Raw genomic sequence first — 20,669 nt, forward strand, 5'->3', positions numbered from 1 at the left:
CCTAAGGCTGAACTGCAATTTCAGTAAACACCAAAAAAAAAAAAAAAAAAAGTATTTTTAATTAGCGAGATGTAAGGGAAGTGCCATTTCTCACTGCAAATTAAATAATTCATAGCCACATTAGTCAAGTGAAAACCCTTATCAATAGTATTGTATATAATAGAGAAAAAGCAGAATCCCCAGCCAATTACACTGATGTGCTTATGGAGGAAGATTTACATCTTGAGTACAATCCACTAAGTTATATCTCCCAGGCAGAAAATCGATAGCTGATCTGTATTTATTAAGACATAAATTCTTCTGTACGCAGGGACCTATAGATGTTTACATAAAGCAATATACAGTGAAATATTTGAATTTTTAATTGTATTTTTATTTCAATTGTTTCATTTAATAATACATATGCAAACTTTAATTATAATGCAATTTCATATTTGCTGACAATGACCAGCAAGTGGCATCCCACAGCCATCTGTATACCAATAAAAACATTGCTTAGATTGCTATCTTTTACTGAAATGGCTTATAATCTATTTTAACTTTTCATCCCATGCTGCCTTATCAGGTCTATCAGCAGTTTAAAGGCACTGCGGTCCTTTTAGACAGAAAGTATAGCCAGCATATTTAATGAACTGATGTGGAGCCTCTCATTTTAAACCGAAATAGCCAGCCAACAAGGAAAATTGAGTACAAGGCTACAAAGTAAAACAGTGTTGTCTCTTTTTTTGGAGTCACGCTATGCAAAGCACTTTGATTAAAAAACAAAATAATAAGAGCAGTGCTAATAAATGTGAATGTGAAATAAAATAACCAACAAATCAATTCTTTTGTATCTTCTCTTATAAAATGTGGCAAAAACTTAGCATAAAATATTTGCAACCCCAAGTGCTGTGGTAATGTATACTCACCCCGGCCACTTTATTAAAGGAGTTGTAAAGGCAGAAGGTTTTTTATCTTAATGCATTCTATGCATGTGGTCCTTTAAGGTCGGTGGTGGTCTGGCCATCGGCCAGAGGCAACCACCTCCTCTCTGCCTGGATCGTGTCTGGCCTTTTACTGGCCGCTTTCCATTATGGCCTCACGCATGCACAGCAATAACGGAACAGACCCGGTGACGTTACACGTCATGCTCGCCGGATTGGGGGTATATATAGAACACATAGGGGCAACCACTCCTTGTGGGGGGGGGGGTACTCAGATATCTGACATCCACTGGTAGGTTACACCAGCTCCTTCTATGCAAGCACAAATGCACCTTATATTTTTTAAATGGTATTGTCATTTTTGTGTACCGAGATACTTCCTTTTTGGGGGCACATGATGGGCACCCCTAAATTCTCTCATTGACTACAGGTGTTAAGATGATGGTACCCCCCCCCCCCCATATCTTCGCTATTTTCTTATGTTTTCTGGGGCCTACACCTCAATCATTCATCGTGGCATAGATTTAACAAGGTGTTGGAAAAATTCCTCAAAGATTTTGGTCCATATTGACATGCTAGCATCACGCTTTACCTGCAGATTTGTCGGTTGCACATCCATGATGTGAATCTCCCCTTCCACCACATCCCAAAGGTGCTCTATTGGATTGAGATCTGGTGACTGTGAAGGCCATTGGAGTACAGTGAACTCATTGTCATGTTCAAGAAGCCAGTGGTGAGATGATTTAAGCTTTGTGACATGGTGCATTATCCTGCTGGAAGGAGCCATCAGAAGATTGGTACACTGTAGTCATAAAGGGATGACATGGTCAGCAACAATATTTAGGCAGGCTGTGGCATTTAATTGATGCTCAATTGGTACTAAGGGGCCAAAAGTGTGTCAAGAAAATATCCCTCATACCATTTCACCACCACCAGCCTGAACCGTTGATACAAGGCAGAATGAATCCATGCTTTCATGTTGTTTACGCCAAATTCTGACCCTACCATCTGAATGTCGCAGCTGAAATCTAGACTCATCAGACCAGGCAACGTTTTTCCAATTTTTCATTGTCCCATTTTGGTGAGTCTGTGCGAATTGTAGCCTCAGTCTCCTGTTCTTAGCTGACAGGAGTGGCATCAAGGTGTGGTCTTCTGCCGCTGTGGCCCACCTGCTCTAAATTTTGATGTGTTGTGAGTTCAGAGATGGTATTCTGCATACCTTGGTTGAACGAGTGTTTATTTGAGTTACTGTCTGCCCATTCTCCTCTGACCTCTGACATCAACAAAGTATTTTTGTCCACATAACTGCCGCTCACTGGATATTTTCTCTTTTTTGGACCATTCTCTGTAAACTCCAGTGATGGTTGTGTGTTAAAATCCCTGTAGATCAGCAGATTTTGAAATAATCAGACCAGCTCGTCTGGCACCAACAACCATGCCACGTTCAAAGTCACATAAATCCTCTTTCTTCCCTGAAACCGATGCTCGGTTTGAACTTCAGCAAGTCGTCTTTACCACATCTAGATGCCTAAATGCATTGAGTTGCTGCCATGTGATTGGCTGATTAGCAATTTGTGTTACTAAGCAATTGAACAGGTGTATGACGGTACTCACCGTCACTGAGAGTGAAAGACAGATACCTAATGGTTTGGATTGCTTAAATTGGTTTAGTGTTTACACTTATGATAATGTGTATTGAACTTCAATGTCAGAGACAGGCTCTCCCTATCGTTTGTGTATTGTATTTCAGGAGCTTGAGGTCAGCCATCTGCTTGTTAATTGGCTCAGGTTGATTGAATCATTGTCATCTGTTAGTTGCTGAGTGGAAATAGTATACTGTTTGTTTTGGTTGTTCTTTAGATATGTTAATTATAATTCTGTAATTATAATTTCATCTGCACAAGATAATGTAATCAGGCAACCCCTGACCTGATGGGGTAATTTGATCAGGAGGGGGAGGTCCATGCTGTATATAAATTCTGTGTGACTGTTCAATAAAGGAGAAGATTCCAGTACAAGATAAGTTGTTGGCTAGCTTTGTATGGGGGCATCTGAAAAATCTAATATCTATGTTCACGACTCGGAGGAAGCCATATACTGACGGAAGTCCACAAGTACAGTGTGGGTTGCAGTTTCATTACAAGGTGTACCTAATAAAATGGCCAGTGAGTGTACATACATTATTAGTCCATCCATAAATAGTCTATAAGTACACTTTACATAATTGCCTAGGTGCCACACTGAACACTCTACTCTTCCTCCAGTGATGTTCACACCACCATGTGATCTCAAAACAAAAGGTTAGAATGCGTTTTATGCTATGTGACTGTGACGGTTCTCACTGTCACTGGGAGTGAAAGACAGCTTCTTAATGGTTTGGATTGCTTCAAGTGGGACAGTAATATATGTCAGCAATGTATCTCAAGAAATATGTGAGGACTATTTCTGTTTGATTCTGAATATGTTCATTGAAAGTGCTAATCACATTGGCTTCTGTTCCATGTCCTTCAATGTCAGAGACAGGCTTTCCCTAGTGTTTGTGTATTGAGATAATGTGTATTGTCTGCTAGGTAATTGGCTCAGGTTGATGTTGATTGAATCATTGTCCTCTGTTAGTTGCTAAGTGTACATAGTATACTGTTTTGTTGGTTATTCTTTTCACATTTACATCTATTAGCACTGCTCTTATTATTTTGTGTTTTAGTATATATTGAATTCATCACAGGGGGCACTTGTTTGAAGTGGCAGCTGGGTAATAGAAAAGTCACTGAAAATTTGAAAGGTTTGGATATTCCATTAGGTGCAGATATTTATTTGTACTTTGTAACCACTTTGATTACAACCAATGGCACCTCCAATTTGGGAAATGCCAGCCAACTGTGCTATCTTGTCCCTATTCCACCTAAAATGGTTCCTCCACAACCCATACCTTTACCAATTTTCCATCATAATGATCCATTCTCAGGGCAGTGATGTGGCATGCTCCAAAGTCCCTCCCAGGAGCCTATTGGTTTGAATTACAGCTGTGCCATTAAGGACCACGGTAAACTCAAATTCAAACAAATAGGATTATCTTCCTCACCCCTCTCCACCCCTCCTTGTGAAACAACATGGATATTTTAGGCTTGCAAGTCCAGGGGAGGACTGGGCCAGGGGGGAGGGGGGCAATTGCCCCCTGGGCCGCTCTGATGCACCATAAAAAGGCTGCACCGCTTCTTCCAAAGACATGCCTAAAGGTTTCCTGGTGAAAAGAAGTAAAAAGTCTACCTACTGAGCATGGGTTGACAAAGACAGAGCACAGGCCTCCGCCCCCCCCCCCAACATGGATGGTGTAAATTGTTTCTGAGCAGACGCCTGGTCCATGTCCCTCTGGAGACTCTACTCCCCTGGCCAGCCCCAACTGAGCTGTCCCAGCTCCCCCTAACCGCCCCCCTGCTGGCCAGGTCGGGAACCTGGATTCAGCCAGTGAGTAGAGAGTACCTGGAGCGGAGCTTCAAAGGAGGCCGGGGAGAGGGAGAGTGGGAGGGGGCCAAGTAGCTGCACCATGGTCCTCTGGTTTGTACTTGCCCCCTGGGCTGAAAGTGCCAGTCTGCCCCTGCTTGCAACGTTCCTGTATATCAGTGTTACATTACAAGGAATTAAAAACACCTTGAGGAAAAAACACATTTAGATCTGAGGAAAATAACCTCAATGCAGATAGTGAGCTGGCTTTTATGACCCCAGCACTGTAATGCAGGAACAATTCCCATATACAGTTTCCAACATGCTGCATGCTGAATAAAAATAAATGTTCAAATAATAAAGTCAGAGTTCATTGATTTTTGGTGCCAAGCTGAAGCCAAGTTTTGTTTGCTTACTGACATGAATTTTTAATAATAACCCTTTAGGCTGCATTCACAGTAGAGCAAATTGGTACAGGCATTTTAATTTAAGTGTTTTTGAGCTTTTCTGCATGCGTACTGTGTATGAAAAATTTTAAATTATATTTAAAGTGTTTTACATGTGTATTCAAGCTTCAGGAGTTTTTGTTTTAATCAATGTGAAGCACTAGTGGGGGGAGGCCAGTTCTTACAGCCTGAAAATATGCTGAAAAACACTTGATTCGATTGTTTAGAGGCATGTCCATTTAAATGATATTAAAGTCAAAGTTTTTTTTTTTTTATTGAAATAAAAAACATAACATACTCTCCTGCTGTGTGCAACAATATTGCACAGAGCGGTCCCTTACCACTTCTTTGGGGGTCCCCGGCCGCCATTCTCCATTCCTGCTGTCTTCTGAGTGCCCTCATAGCAAGCCGTATGCTATGGGAGCACTCATGCAGGTGAACTCCTGAGCCATGCTGTGTGTGTCCACAGACACACACAGTGTGAATTGCACATGCCCTACACTTCCTACTTACAGGACTTGACAGACAGCAGCAGGAACCTATGGGTGGAGATAGTGCTGGATTTTGGGAGGTCTCAGGTAAAGTGTTTAGGGAAGGGGAGAATAAGTAGTGGGGTGTTTTTTTTTTTACCTTAATGTAGAGAATTCATTATGGTAAAAAACACCTAGACTTTAGAACCACTTTAACCTCTGAGTCCTCTAGCTCCTCCCCCCTTTATGGTCATGCCCCCGGCACCAACAGCTAAACTAAACTGGCAGCCAGGTGGCCACTGGGTGAGCGACGTGGGCTCAAAGAGCAGCCCGGCTGCTTTGGGCCCTGCAGGGACTTGCGGCCCGGCAGCCCCCGCCCACCAGGCAAGTGCCTGGTGTGCCCTATGGTTGGTCCGGGCCTGGTCAGAACTGAGATCTGCCTTGTTTACAGGCAGATCTCAGTTCGGTGTGTATTACCGACAATTAGCGGGTTGTTGGCAGACATCCAGTGCCTGGCACATGCAGATCTGCTTCTGCTGTGAATAATTACAGTAGAAGCAGCCCGCCAGCATGCTCACACATGCGCATGAAGTTGCAAACTGTCACAGAGACCCACTGGGGTAAGCGCACCGCTGGATCATAGGACAGGTGAGTGGCTGTTTTTATAAAGTCACCAGCTACAATTTCTGTAGCTGTTGACTTTTAGTTTTTTTTTCAAAGGGGACTTAAACTCCGCTTTAAGTCTCTAGGGGTCCAAAAATGCCCACATCTACCTCAAACATAGCTCACACTGCTTTTGGAACTTCAGGTGTGGCCACTGTTTCATTACATGGGTTTTGTTTGGCAACATGTTGGGAAAAAGGAGTATAGTGACCATTCATTGGTCATCTTCCCCAGGTGAGGGCACATCTGGTAAAGGAAAAACACAATTGCATGCTGTTGATGAGGAGCACAAAGCAGTGGTAATTTGAAGAGAATCCTGTTCCACATAATCTATACTCTACAGCAGTGGTCTCTAAACTGAGGCCTGGGGGGCCGGATGCAACCCTTTGCTTGCCTTTGTCCGGCCCTTGGGGCACTAATCCTTCCACTGACACAAGGCCTACTGACATCAAGAATGGGGCACCGTTTATTCTACTGACACCAACAATGGAGCAATATTGCTCCCAATGATACCAATGATGGGGAAGAATTCCTCTCACTGACACCAATGATGGGGCACAGTTCCTGTCACTGACGCCAATGATGGGGCACTATTCCTCTCACTGATACCAATGATGGGACACTATTCCTCACAATGATACCAATGATGGGGCACTATTCCTCTCACTGATACCAATGATTGGGCACTATTCCTCTCACTGATATCAATGATGGGACACTATTTCTCCTAATGATACCAATGATGGGGACACTATTCCTCCCAATGATGGAGCAAAATTCCCTCACTGGCACCAATGATGGGGGACTATTCCTCCCACTGATACCAACTATGATACCAACTATGGCAATGTTTACTCACACTCACAAAATTTCCACTCCCGCTGAACATAGTCCAACCTCCCTAAGGGATTGAAGGATAATAAACTGGCCCTTTGTTTAGAAAGTTTGGAGACCCCTGCTCTACAGATTGCAATATGACAAGGACTGAACTACACTATCTTAATAGTTGATGATTTAAACAGAAGAAGGACTTGAATTTTGTTTATGTTTATTCGTTTTTTACTTTTGATTATTGTAATGTCACTATATTTTTATCACAATTTCTGGCTAAAGTTTATTATTTAAAGTCACAGTATCACTATTGGATTGTTACAACAGGAGCGCGGCACCATTTCTAGTTTTTGCTTATATAGTACACACTCATTTATGAGAGGGTGTTTGGTGTGAGTGATCCAAATAATATTTAGAAAAACTGGTTATAATTCTTCTCTATCACTAATTTTTAACATAGCAGTGCACAAGTACACATTCTTTTATGATCCTGTTGCTAGGTTAAAAAGAATCCAAACAGTGCCGACCTCTGTAAGAAGACAAAAAAGCTTACCTGTCTGATAGGTGGGGAATCTATTCTTCATTCTCTTAACCACTTAAGCCCCGGAGGATTTGGCTGCTAAACGACCAGGGGGTATTTTGCGATTCAGCACTGCGTGACTTTAACGGACAATTGCGCGGTCGTGCGATGCTGTACCTAAACTAATTTGACGTCCTTTTTTTCCCACAAACAGAGCTTTCTTTTGGTGGTATTTGATCACCTGTGCGCTTTTACTTTTTGCGCTATAAACAAAAAAGAGCGTAAATTTTGCAAAAATAACAATATTTTTCACATTTTTTTATATGAAATTCCCCCCCAAAAAAATGTAAAAATCAAAATTTTTTAACATTTTCGGCCAATTTGTTTTATGCTACATATGTTTGGTAAAAAAAAATCGCAAAAAGCGTATTTTTATTGGTTTGCGCAAAATTTACCGCGTTTACTAACAAAGGGAAAGATTTTTGTCATTTTTGTTGTTTTTTTTTTAACGCGTAATGGCGGCGATCTGCGATTTTTTTTGCGGTACTGCGACCTTGTGGCAGACAGATCGGACCCTTGACTGACATTTTTGACACTTTTGGGGTTACCAGTGACATTTCTACAGTAATCAGTGCTATACATATGCACTGTTACTGTAAAAATACACTGGTAGTATAGGGGTTAACTTTATTTGAGAGGGAGGGGCTGTGTGTGTCCCAAGGGGCGTGATTATTACTGTGATTGGCTGTGGCTTGAGGTGTAAGGACACTGATCAATGGTTCTACATAGTAGAACTGTGTGATCAGGGTTTTTACACCGAGGAGAATGACAGGCAGCTTGTATACACAAGCCGCCTGACTTTCTCCCTCTCCCCCGACGATCGCCGAGTGACCGGCGGAAATCGGGTCCGCCGGTCACACGCGCTGGGGGGTCCGTGACCACGTGGGAGCGCGCCTCCGCGGGCGCGCGCTCGCCTCCGCGGGCGCGCGCTCGCTCCCCAGACCCTCCCAGGCTAGTGACGTTAATTAACGTCACTCTGCCTGGCCGGGGCTGACCGCCACAGTAAATTTACTTGCGGCGGTCGGCAAGCGGTTAAAAAGGGTCCCCTGCTATGCACTATGGTTCCTCCCGCTGGCTATTCAATTACCATTGTGTTCTGTGGTTAAGTATCGAGTGTATGGAGAAGCCACAGCTCCCAGCAGGGGACACAATATCTGACACACCCAAAAATGTTAGATAACGAAAAGCGTGAAGAATGGACTCAGAATGGACAGATAAGGATTCCACTTCATTTACAGGTTTTGTTTTTTTTAGTTTTTTTAAATCTAGGGTTGTTTTAATGCAGGAAATACTCAATGCAAGCACAGGAGGTTCATGTAAGGTCTCAGAACTAGTATGCACAGGGGAGGACTGGGTCAGGGGGGAAATTGCTCTGATTCCCTGCAAAAAGGTTGCACTGCTTCTGCCACAGACATGCCTAAATGATTCCTGGTGAAGAGAAGGAAAAGTCCCCACTGCTGACCTACTGAGTGCGGGTTGAAGATAAGGACAGAACGCAGGCCTCCCCCCCAGCATGGATGGTGTAAACTGTGTCTGAGCAGAGGCCAGTTCCATGCCCCACTGGAGACTCTCCTCCCCCAGGCAGCCCCAACCGAGCTGTCACAACTCCCCCCAACTGCCCCCTGCTGGCCAGGTCAGGAACCCGGATTTGGCCGGTGAGTAGAGAGTATCTGGAGTAGAGCTTCAGCCTGGAATGGGGGTCAAGAGGAGGCGGGAAAGAGAGAGTCAGGGAGAGGGGCCGAGTTGCTGCACCATGTGCCTGTGGTTTGTACTTGCCCCCTGGGCTGAAAGTTCCCAGTCAGCCTCTGAGTATGCATCCTGCAAGTCCGAGGATAGCAGCTTCCATCTCGCAAACAAAATTACCTATTAAGTAAACTTTAACCTTCTGCCCTTATTTGCCCTCTGAATCTTCACACATTAGATGCAAATTTAGTGTACGTGAAAAGTTGACAGATTTCATAATGTAGTCCAATAAGCATACCAGTTCCTGCAGTCTTCAGTGTTGGTTGGCCCTGGACTGAGTCTATATCATTGTGCAGTTTCCCAGCTGGAAGGAAAAGCTTCCTGGTGGTTTAAATGCAATTTAATGTAACATATATTTACTTTACATGCTGAAACTTTCCTGGATATTTTATGGTATTACCAGAGGGACACTAAACAGATTAGACAAAGAAGAAAATGATATAAAATTCTTTTAGTATTCCCACAATCATGCTTCTCTCTAAAACACAAATATAATATTGATTCTACAATCTGTCTTCTGTCATCCTTTCAATATAAGTTTCTTATGCTCTTTTTTTTCGCTCAGAACAAAAAGTAAATTACCTTTTTAATATTGTAAAACCTTTGGGTATTACTGCTAAAGCCCAATAAAGTATAAACGAGTTCTGGAATCCATTTAAAACTTGATATTAAAAAAAAAAAAAATGTATATATATATATATATATATATATATATACATACATACTATATTAACAAAAGTATTAGGATGTATGCCTTTACACGCACATGGACTTTATGACATCCCAGTCTTAGACCGTAGGGTTCAATATTGAGTCGGCCCACCCTTTGCAACTATAACAGCTTCAACTCTTCTGGGAAGGCTGTCCACAAGGTTCAGGAGTGTGTCTATAGGAATGTTTGACCATTCTTGCAGCAGCGCATTTGTGCAGCAGCACATTTGTGGGGTCAGGCACTGATGTTGGAGAGAAGGCCTGGCTCACAGTCTGTGCTCTAATTCATCCCATCGGGTTAAGGTCAGGACTCTGTGTAGGCAAGTCAAGTTCCTCCACCAAAAACTCGCTCATTCATGTCTTTATGGACCTTGCTTTGTGCATTGATCCAAAGCATTTGGTGGAGGGGAGAGTTATGGTGTGGAGTTGTTTTTCAGGGGTTGGGCTTGGTTCCTTAGTTCCAGTGAAGGGAACTTAGTCATGTTGGAACAGGAAGGGCCAACCCCAAACAGTTCCCACAAAGTCAGGAGCATGACATTGTCCAAAATATCTTGGTATTCTGACACTTTAAGATGTCCGCTGGTCACTCGGCGATCGTCGGTGGAGAGGGAGAAAGGCAGGCGGCTAGTGTAAACAAGCCACCTGTCATTCTCCCCTGTGTAGAAACAGTGATCATACGGTTCTACTATGTAGGACCATTGATCACTGTTTCTACAGCTCAAGCCACAGCCAATCACAGTTAGAATTACGCCCCTAGGGACACACACAGCCCCTCCCTCTCAAAAAAAAGTTAACCCCTTCACTGCCAGTGTAATTTTATAGTAACAGTGCATATGTATACCATATATGAATACTGTAGAAATGTCACTGGTAACCCCAAAAGTGTCAAAAATGTCAGTCAAGGGTCCGATCTGTCCGCCGCAATGTAGCAGTACCGCAAATAAAATTGCAGATTGCCGCCATTACGTGTTAAAAAAAAAAAACAACAAAAATGACAAAAATCTTTCCCTTTGTTAGTAAACGCAATAACTTTTGCGCAAACCAATCAAAATACGCTTTTTTTAACCAAACATATGTAGCATAAAACAAATTGGCTGAAAATGTTAAAAAAATTTTGATTTTTACATTTTTTTGGGGGAATTTCATATAAAAAAATGTGAAAAATATTGTTATTTTTGCAAAATTGACGCTCTTTTTTTTGTTTATAGCGCATGATCAAAAAATTGCACAGGTGATCAAATACCACCAAAAGAAAGCTCTGTTTGTGGGAAAAAAAGGACGTCAAATTCGTTTAGGTACAGCGTTGCACGACCGCGCAATTGTCCGTTAAAATCACGCAGTGCTGAATCGCAAAAAAAACCCTGGTCAGGAAGGGGGTAAAATCTTCCGGGGCTTAAGTGGTTAAAGACCGCCCGCCGCAGTTTTACTGCAGCAGGTTGGCTCTGTCCCGCGAATTGACGTAACTGTACGTCGCATTGTACGGACACATTTAACCCTTTGATTGCCCCTGGTGTTATTAAGTCCCCTCCCCCCACACACGTTAGTAAGCACCAGGCATACATTAACTCCTTGATCACCAATAAAAGTTAACCCCTTCCCTGCCAGTGTCGTTATTACAATAACAGTGAATATTTATAGCACTGACTACTGTAGTAATGTCACTGGTACCCCCAAAAGTGTCAAAAATGTAAGTTAGGGGTCAGATCTGTCCGCCGCAATGTCGCAGTCCCGCTAAAAATCACAGCTCGCCGCCAGTAAAAAAATTAAAATAACATAAATCTTTCCCCTAGTTTGTAGACATGATAACTTTTGCACAAACCAATCAAATTTCACTTATTGTGATTTTTTTTTTTTTTTTTTACCAAATATATGTAGCAGAATACAAATTGGCCTAAAAAAATGAAAAAAAAAAATAGATTTATAAATTGGGAATGTAATATAGCAGAAAGTAAAAAATATTGTTTTTTTTCAGAATTGTCGCTTTTGTTTGTTTATGGCGCAAAAAAAATTTAAACTGCACAGGTGATCACATACCACCAAAAGAAAGCCCTACTTGTGGGGATTTTTTTGGGTACAGCATCGCACAACCACGCCATTGTCAGTTAAAATATTGCAGCGCCGTATCGTAAAAAATGGCCTGGTCATTAAGGGGATAAATCCTTCCGTTCCAGAATTGGTAATTGCTGAATCTTTCCGCCGGAAGTGCTGCTTTGTTTACAAAGTGAGGGTACCTAAATGTCATCACTTCCATTCCATTCCATTTAAAAAATAAGGGTGGAGATATAGGAGCACAAAGGGACTGCCCACATAAAACACGTTCAAATAACTAATATAATAAGTATGCGATTGCTATTGTAAATTATGAGGAAAAATTCCAAAAAGTGATTATAAATGTAACTGCTAAAACAAAAAACAACACGCAGAAACCTACACGAGGAGAAGTCCTTTTGTTTTTATACTCCCACACTTTGAACCACTAGTGGAAGAGGAGTCCCGTGTCCGCCATCACCCAGGAATATAACCTGACCCAGAGGACCCCAGCCTGCACTAGGAGCCTGGAGGCACTAAGATCAAGCGTTTTTGATTCCTTGTTGGCGTATGCCACCAGGAATCCACTACATCTGGTAAGTGAGTCTTCTTCCTCGTCCCTTCTTCCTCGTGATCGGCGAAGGGACACAACACAGTTATCACAACATTAGAGACTTTTCCAGCACTATTGAACTTTCTCTCCTTCAGATGGATTAATGAATGAGAGTTCCATTTATTAGAAGTCTTTCACATTGCTTATACCACTACTGATATTGTTTTATGACTACCTTGGCACTTTGATGTTTCTCAGCTGATGCTTCACTATTGATACTGTTTTATAACTACTTTGGCACTTTGATGTTTTTAAGCTGATGTTTTTATTGTGTATTAATAGTATTAAATAGCCGGATTTTATGCATATACAACATTCTTTGAATATATATGCTTATGTGGGGGGTTTAGCGCAGTTACTGTATTTTATTCAAGTATTAGGGGTGCTAGGGAGGCTGCTACACACAGAAAGCTTTTTATTTTATTGACTTTACAAATCTGCGCCACCGGGTTTATTCATCATTGAAAGCAGCTTACCTGTAAGGCTTACCTGTAGGTACAGTAAATGTCTCCTAAACTTTCACCGTTCAGGAGATATTCACATTGCATGTAGTCGGGGATGTCACCATCGCATGCACTCCAAAGGACCGACATACCATGCTGGACTTTCAGAGCTTGTGCCATAAACTAGAGCTCCCAATGGCATGTGCGGGAGTGACATCATCGCGGCCCCAGCCACTCATGTAGTCGGAGGCCACAAACCCTGAAGGAAGACCAGATGAAGATGGAAGCCCTTTCAGCAGTGAGAGTGCGCCACTGGAGGGCTTCATTTTAAGCTAAGTCTCGCATAATGTGCTAGTATGCAATGCATAATATCATATTATCACTAGGGATAATCGAACTTTTGAAAAGTTTGGTTCGACCAGAACACCCGAATTTCCCGAAAGTTCGGTTTGAAATCAATGGGACCCGAACTTCGGGAATCAAAAAACACAATTTTGAAGCCCTAAAACCTAATAAATGCACCTAAAAAGTGCCTAGGGTTCTGGGTCATGCCCCAGGGACTATGAATCAGGCAAAAGAAAGTTCTTAAAAATTGTCGTTTTTGATAGAGAGCCAATTATTGAAAAAATTATTGAAAAAAAATTTGATTTCTTTGGATTTAGCTTGTCACTGAAGCTTTAAGTCCACTGCAAAAGGCTTTGCTACTCTGCATCACACACATCTGCTTTATTTAGCGACAACTTTTAGTGCCAGAGCAATACACAGTGCCTTTAATGCAGGGTCATTGGTGTCAGTTATAGGAACCACCGTACAATGTCACCACCACCAGCTCTGGCACTACATAAGCAAAGACTTTTGAAGGACTCTGTTCTTGCTTAGTTGGATGTTTTGGATTATTTATGCAATTTATGCACTTTATTTATTTCCACTTTATGAAAGGAGGGTAACACCATCCCTGCGCTACTGAAATTCTAAGAAAAATAATCTTAATAATAGTTTTTTTTTTGTGATGAATTTTAATTTATGTATAGTTGTCACTGAGGCTTTATCAACTGTGCAATGCGAAAATCACCTGCAAGACGCACACTGCTATGTGACCCAAAGTTGTCGCTAAGTAAAGCAGATGTGTGTGACGCAGTGTAGCAAAACCTTTTGCAGTGGACTTAAGCTTACAACAAGAACAGCCTTTAAGTTGTCACTGAGGCTTTGGCAACTCTGCGTGGTGAAATTCACCTGCAAAACGAACACTGCTATGTGACCCAAAGTTGTCGCTAAATACAGCAGATGTGTGTGTCGCTGAAATGTATTTTGCACAATAGCTGACTAGCAAGCACGTATAACTGCTGTAGTGCAACGTGCTCCCTAGACGGAACCCTGACACTTAAAAGTATCCCTACAAAAACTAGATTATTGAATCTAACTATAGTGGTATATAGTACCCTAACTACACTGCATATCCCTTTCCTCACAATAAAAGAACAGCTCCATACAGCAGAAGATAATTTCTAACTGACACTGTCCCTTTAAAATGTATTTTTCTAACTCAAACAGCACAATCGCTGTATTACTAACTACACTGACAATCTTTCTGTAAGCTGACTGCTCTTCTGCTGATATGGAGCTTTACAAGCAATCGGCTATGCAGCAACGTTGTTTAACACAGCAGGAGAAACACAAATGCTTCCACTCTCTGCCAAAGCCTCTGTATTACAGTGCTAGAGGTTAGACGGGGCTATGTTATATACTGGGGGGCGTATTCACTCCTGATTGGCCTCTGGTCCCTGTAGTCACTCCAATCACGTTCCTAGCAGACTCCTGCCCCCTCATTGGCTTTTACTGATGTTTCTGGGCCAATCATGGGCTTTTAAAGCCCACTTCCTGTCCCATTGCACATTGGGCAGTTCGGGTGACTGAATTCTGAACTTTTACCGCAAGAAGTTGGGAATTCGGCCGAATTTCGAACACCCAATGTTCGGGTCGAACCGATGGTCGACCCGAACCGTTCGATCATCCCTTATTATCACATTGCTTTGCAGGGGATTTTTAAGGACAGTGAGCAGTAGCATACAAATAATTCCTTTACACCCTTGTGTCCAATTCTGCATCTAGAACGTGGCGGCTGCAGAGAGTATTGCACAGGGGTCCTGTGCTTCTTTGGCTCCATTTCAGGTCTGAATTTAGGCAAAAATTCTTGTCTGATTTTGTCCCTGAAACAGAGAACAGGGACGCACTGGACCCCTGATGTGAGCCGCATGCAAATAAAGTGTAAACTCAGCCTAAAGCCGAGTTCCAGGCTAAAACGAAACTAGGTCTAAAACAATTGAGCACCCCCCCCCATTCTTGTTTTTAAATATTCTCTTTGTTTTTGTACCTTTTTTGTTGTTCTCCAGCTGATCTTCCATCCTACCTTGCCGCAGAGAGGTATGTAATTTCCTCATTTGCATTAGCCCTTCCTCCTTCCCCCCACAGCCTTCTGGGACCTGTGTGTGTCCCAGAAGATGACGGGACCATTCAGCAAGTGCAGCGCGACTCACACATGCGCAGTAGGAAAACGGCTGTGAAGCCTAAAGGCTTCACTGTTGGTTTCCCTTAGTTGCATTGCCGGTGCCTGCACCCTAGCCGATGGAGGAATCGGCTTCAGGGGGCCAACATCGCAGGATCCCTGGACAGATAAGCGTCCTTATATTAGAAGTCAGCAGCAATCCTATAGGATTGGCAGAGTCAGAGAGGCGGGCTGATGTTACTCCGCCAATCCGAGCAGGCTTTGCATTCAATAATAGAATACATCGCTCTCCCTGATTGGCTCAGCGCGGTACACTGTATGTAGCCGAAGCTAAAGTACATACGGTATACCGGTACAGGATTCCCACACAGCCAGCGTTACCTTGGAGATATTATATTCGGCATATAAGACGACCCCCCATTTTTGGGGGATTTTTTTGAGGTTCAAAAGTAGTCTTATACGCCAGAAAATACAGTACCTTTATTTTAGCCATGTGAAAGCAATTTTCAAATCTTATTGGATTTAACTGAAAATAATTACCACCTTTTTTTCAAAAAGCTTTGGGAAGTGGGTCTATTATGACCATACTTGCCCTGGTGCTGATTAATAATTTGGAAACTGTTGTGTAGAAAATGGTTAAATGGCTTTATATTTTAACTTTGTTCCTCCCTCCCCTGGGATTTTGACATGGTATGTATATGTTCCTCAATCCGTAGCCAGGAAACCATCCACATGAAAGTATGTACTGGCATCTCTCTGAATACCTGGTCAAGATATTTGTTTTGATCTATAGAACTGAATACATTGGGATTGATTTACTAAAGGTGAATATACTGTGCACTTTGCAAAGTGAAGTTGCCCTCTGCAAGTGCAATTGCGCCATAGCTTAATAAATGAGGTAAGGCTTCACTTTGCAAAGAGTACCCAATCACGTGCAAGGTAAATTAAAAAAAAAAAAAAACAGCATTTTTGCTTGCACATGATTGAATGATGATAATGGAATGATGATGATGGAAGTCATGGATGATGGAAGTCAGCAGAGATTCTGCTTATTAACTAAGCTCTGCAACTGCACATTGCAAAGTGCACAGTCTATTTGCCTTTAGTAAATCAACCCCTCTGTCCATATCTATCCTGTAAGATTACACCCTATTAAGGCCTTTAGTCATATCTACCGAGTCGCCTATCTGTGGATTTTGTCAAAATGTAAGTTATTGTATTCTGTTATGACTTAGGGCTAGGGATGGGCGAATGGCTTGAGCCGAGCATAAGTTCGCATTACCCATTCGGGTGTTTTCTGAACACCCACATTTTCTGTGCTCTTGGCGGGATGTTAGTAGGTTCTTAAGAAATGGGGCCAGAAAGCCAGCCGCCACATCCTTAAAAACAGATGAGTTATCAGCTGAAAGCTGAATAAAAAAACAATATTGCCGAATTTGCTGGCATTAGAAAATGTTAAAAAAACAATGGTGTGGGGGGTCCCCCCCAATCTTTACCAGGCTCTTTGAGGCTGGTATGGATTTTAAAGGGAACTCCATGCCAATGCACCTTGTCCCAATGTTAATGTGGAAAAGGGCCTCTTCCTCACAACCCTGGGCGGTGGTTGTGGGGGTGTCTGGGCAGGGGGCTTATCGGAATCTGAAAGCCCCCTTTAACAAGGGGGGCCCCCAGATACCACCCCCATGTGAATGAGTATGGGGTACATTGTACCCCTATTCATTTACCAAAAAAGTGTCAATAATAAAGACAAGAGGCAGTTTTTGACAATTCCTTTATTAAAAAAAATGACATTTTATTATCGCGGCTGCAAGTTATTGCCGGCAATAGAAAGAAAAAAAAAGAAAAAAGTAGGTTGGTTCCCCCCCCCCCCCCATGCATACCAGGCCCTTTGGGTCTGGTATGGATTTTAAGAGGGAACCCTGTGCCAAAATTAAATGAAAAAAATGCGTGGGCCCCCCCCAGAATCCATACCAGACCCTTATCTTAGCATGCAGCCCGGTGGCCCCACCCCTTATCTATATGAGAACTGTCAGATAGGGGAGCAGGCATTTGTCAGTTAGCCTTCGTCATGGACTGAGTGTTTTTTTTTTCAGGTCCGGCGTTGAAGCAGGTTTCATGATTAATGATGGATCTAAATCGGGGGACATTGTTTTTTTTTTTTCATTTTTTTAAAATAAATTAATTGTCAAAAACTGCCTCCTGTCTATTTATTTTTAGCATTTTCTGGGGTGAATGAGTAGGGGTACAATGTACCCCTATTCCTTCATATGGGGGGTAGGATTTGGGGACGCCCTTGTTAAAGGGGTCTTCCAGATTCCAATAAGCCTCCTGCCTGAAGATCCCCACAACCACCACCTAGGGTTGTGGGGAAGAGACGCTTGTCCCCATTAACATCCAATAATATGTTAATATTGGCATTTCCTATTAGTATTGGGGAACTTTCTTGCCCCTTTTGCCTCTTGCATCATCTTAAGTCCCAAAGTAGATATGGGAGCTTGTAGTGGGTTGTCCATTGTTTAACCAATATTTTTACTAGCTTGATAACTTGCATATTGGAGCTTAGGTTTATGGAGGACTTGAAAACGTAGCTACATTCTACTCCTCAAATCAGTTTAGACATTCATTTTATAAACAGATTTACAAACCCCTTTCTCTGTAAAGTTCTTGAAACACACTGGATATCACTTTTTAATTAAAGACAGCATAATTACCCATGGCAAAGAATGGTATTCCCAGCAGAGTCGAGTTGTATTTTCCATCAGTAACGAAAAATATCCCTGCCGCGGTGACAATGGAGATACAGATTGTTAGTACTCCGAGTAGGCCCAGAAAAGGCTTGCTGCGTAGACAGTCTTTCATAGAGCTGGAGAGAGTGGCAGCCAGAAGGACCAGCATGAGACTCACCACTATCTTACTTCTAGACAACTCTATGGTTTTCTGGAAGTCTTTGAGCAAGCTGAACGATGTCATTGAATACAGCTGAAAGTCTGGGTGTTCCTCTTGCAGCTGGTGAACTAGTGTGCAAAATTCATTTTCCCACTGCTCGTTGATGTGGTCCTGGGTCATAGAGCCATAGTTCTGGAGGTAGTAGGTCATTTGGATGGCTCTGGCGGATTTGACCCGCTGATCCTTGCTGTTTGGCACTTCGGCAACACCACCCAGCTGGTGTCCAATAAAGCTCTGCCTTCCATTCTGTACAGAAAAAAAAAACATCTACATTAAAAAGGTTACATAGACAAATAATGATAATATTTACAGTACACTGGAAAGGTTAACTTTAAATTTGACTTTCCTACACCTGTTAAACCCTGGGCTGATAGGCTGCTATGATTGCCCCCAGCAACCGTAAATTGTACCACTAATGAGAACTGAACACTTCAGAAGGGTATTTCAGTTTAATAATATATAGCAATTTATTGTTATAGTAACCCAACATAGTTATGTAGTATTTCTTGTGTACATCTCAGGACAATTCTCAACCCATTCCCCGAAGACGTCAACGAAACATGTAGAGGGTAACTTGGACGTGACATCATCACGCACCATTGCAGGTCAGAGCTGGCATTTTTTGGCAACTATCAGCCTGCTATTGCTTCATTTCGGAGCTGTGATTTCACACTATAAAGTATCTAAGTGTGATTGTGACATATTATCTCATATTATCTCTTTTGAATTTAATAAAAGACTCAAGTTTTTAATGTAGTTTACTATGGGAATATAACCTTTTTTCTAAAGCGAATCTTCGTAATTGGAGGCACAGCAATTTTTCCTATGCTAGGAGCCATTGGAGGAATAATCAACCAAAGCCTGTATGACCATTTATAACTTTATGGTCCATCATATCTGGTAAGAGGCCCTGCTAATGGTGGTATACGGTGGTGGAGCTCTTTTCTAAGCTTAGATGTATGCACTATTATAAATCTGGGTTCTTATATGCTAATAGAATCATAAACGTGATTGCATCTGCACGCTTATGTTTGACTGAATTCACAGAAGAGAAAATTTGTTCACATATGGTCTGTTATAGATTTTCCCGTTAATTTGTTCACACATGGACTGTAATGGATTTTCACATTATTTTAATGGTTAACTTTTATAGTTTCTGATATTACTTTAGAGCTGCTGTTTTGACTAGCTGGACAGAATTACAAATATGTTGACTCTGCATTCAGCTATTTATTTGGAAGATTTATATCAGTCTTAAAGGAGATGTAAAGTCTCATGGTTTTTCACCTTAATGCATTCTATGCAATTAGGGTTAAAAACCTTTTCTGCTAAAGCTGCCCCCCTCAGCCCCCCTTTTTCTTACCTGAACCCTAACGTTCCAGCTATGAGCTCTGGCGGCAGTCTCAGGTCCTCATTGGATAGATTGATAGCAGCAGGAGCAATTGGTTCCTGCTGCTGTCTATCAAATCAAGACACGAGAGCTGGGGGGTGGGGCCAAGTCCCGCTGTCTGTGTTAATGGATGCAGCAGCGGGACTCGTAAACGCGCCCGCACGGGTGCCCCCATGGAAAGTGGCTCTACATGGGGGCACCCGATGAAATGGAGAAGCCAGGAGCGATGCCGGGGCACCCCAGAAAAGGAGGATATGGGCTGCTCTGTGCAAAACCCTTGTAAAATATGTTTTTTGCTTAAAAAAAACCCTTTACATTCACAGGCCACCAACACAAAGGGAGAGACCTTCTAAAACTGGTGCGCACAGAATCTGGTGCATATTAACCAATCAACTTCTAAGTTTTTTTGTCAAAGCTTAATTGAACAAGCTGAAGTTAGAAGCTGATTGGTTACTATGCACAATTGCACCAGGTTCTCTGCGCACCAGTTTTAGTAAATCTCCCCCTTTGAATCTATACATAGGTCCAGCCGAATTGTGCGGACATATCAGCAAAAAATGTATTTTCCTTTTTGATTTTATGTCTTCGCCAAGGCTCTTCTAATTTGACACTCTTTGCTACTGAGCATTCCTGTGATCCTGATTTAATGCTTTATTCAATATTTCAAGCAAACCTTATATTGATACCAAGTAATAAATAGTATCTTTTGAAAATGTAGTTTTGGGCACCAGTTCTTAAAAAGGATATTGGGGAACTGGAGAAAGTGCAGAGAAGGGCAACCAAACTGTAAGAGGCATGGAGGAGCTCAGCTATGAGGAAAGATTAGAGGAACTGAATTTATTCTCTCTTGAGAAGAGGAGATTAAGGGGGGATATGATCAACATGTATATATACATAAGGGGTCCATATAGTGAACTTGGTGTTGAGTTGTTCACTTT

The 20,669-nt window shown here is 42.1% G+C and overlaps 1 protein-coding gene across 1 annotated transcript in view; it reads right to left on the reverse strand.

Moving 5' to 3' along the window:
• The window catches only part of PTCHD4 (patched domain containing 4), a 261,171-nt gene that overhangs the window by 11,619 nt on the left and 228,883 nt on the right, over window positions 1-20,669 (reverse strand). The window contains exon 2 of the mRNA XM_082252504.1: window positions 18,107-18,587. Within this exon, the coding sequence (XP_082108630.1) occupies window positions 18,107-18,587 (481 nt within the window). The remainder of the gene's footprint in view (window positions 1-18,106; window positions 18,588-20,669) is intronic.

This window comes from Pelophylax lessonae (assembly GCF_965119305.1).
Source record: "Pelophylax lessonae genome assembly, chromosome: 3".
NCBI lineage: Eukaryota > Metazoa > Chordata > Amphibia > Anura > Ranidae > Pelophylax > Pelophylax lessonae.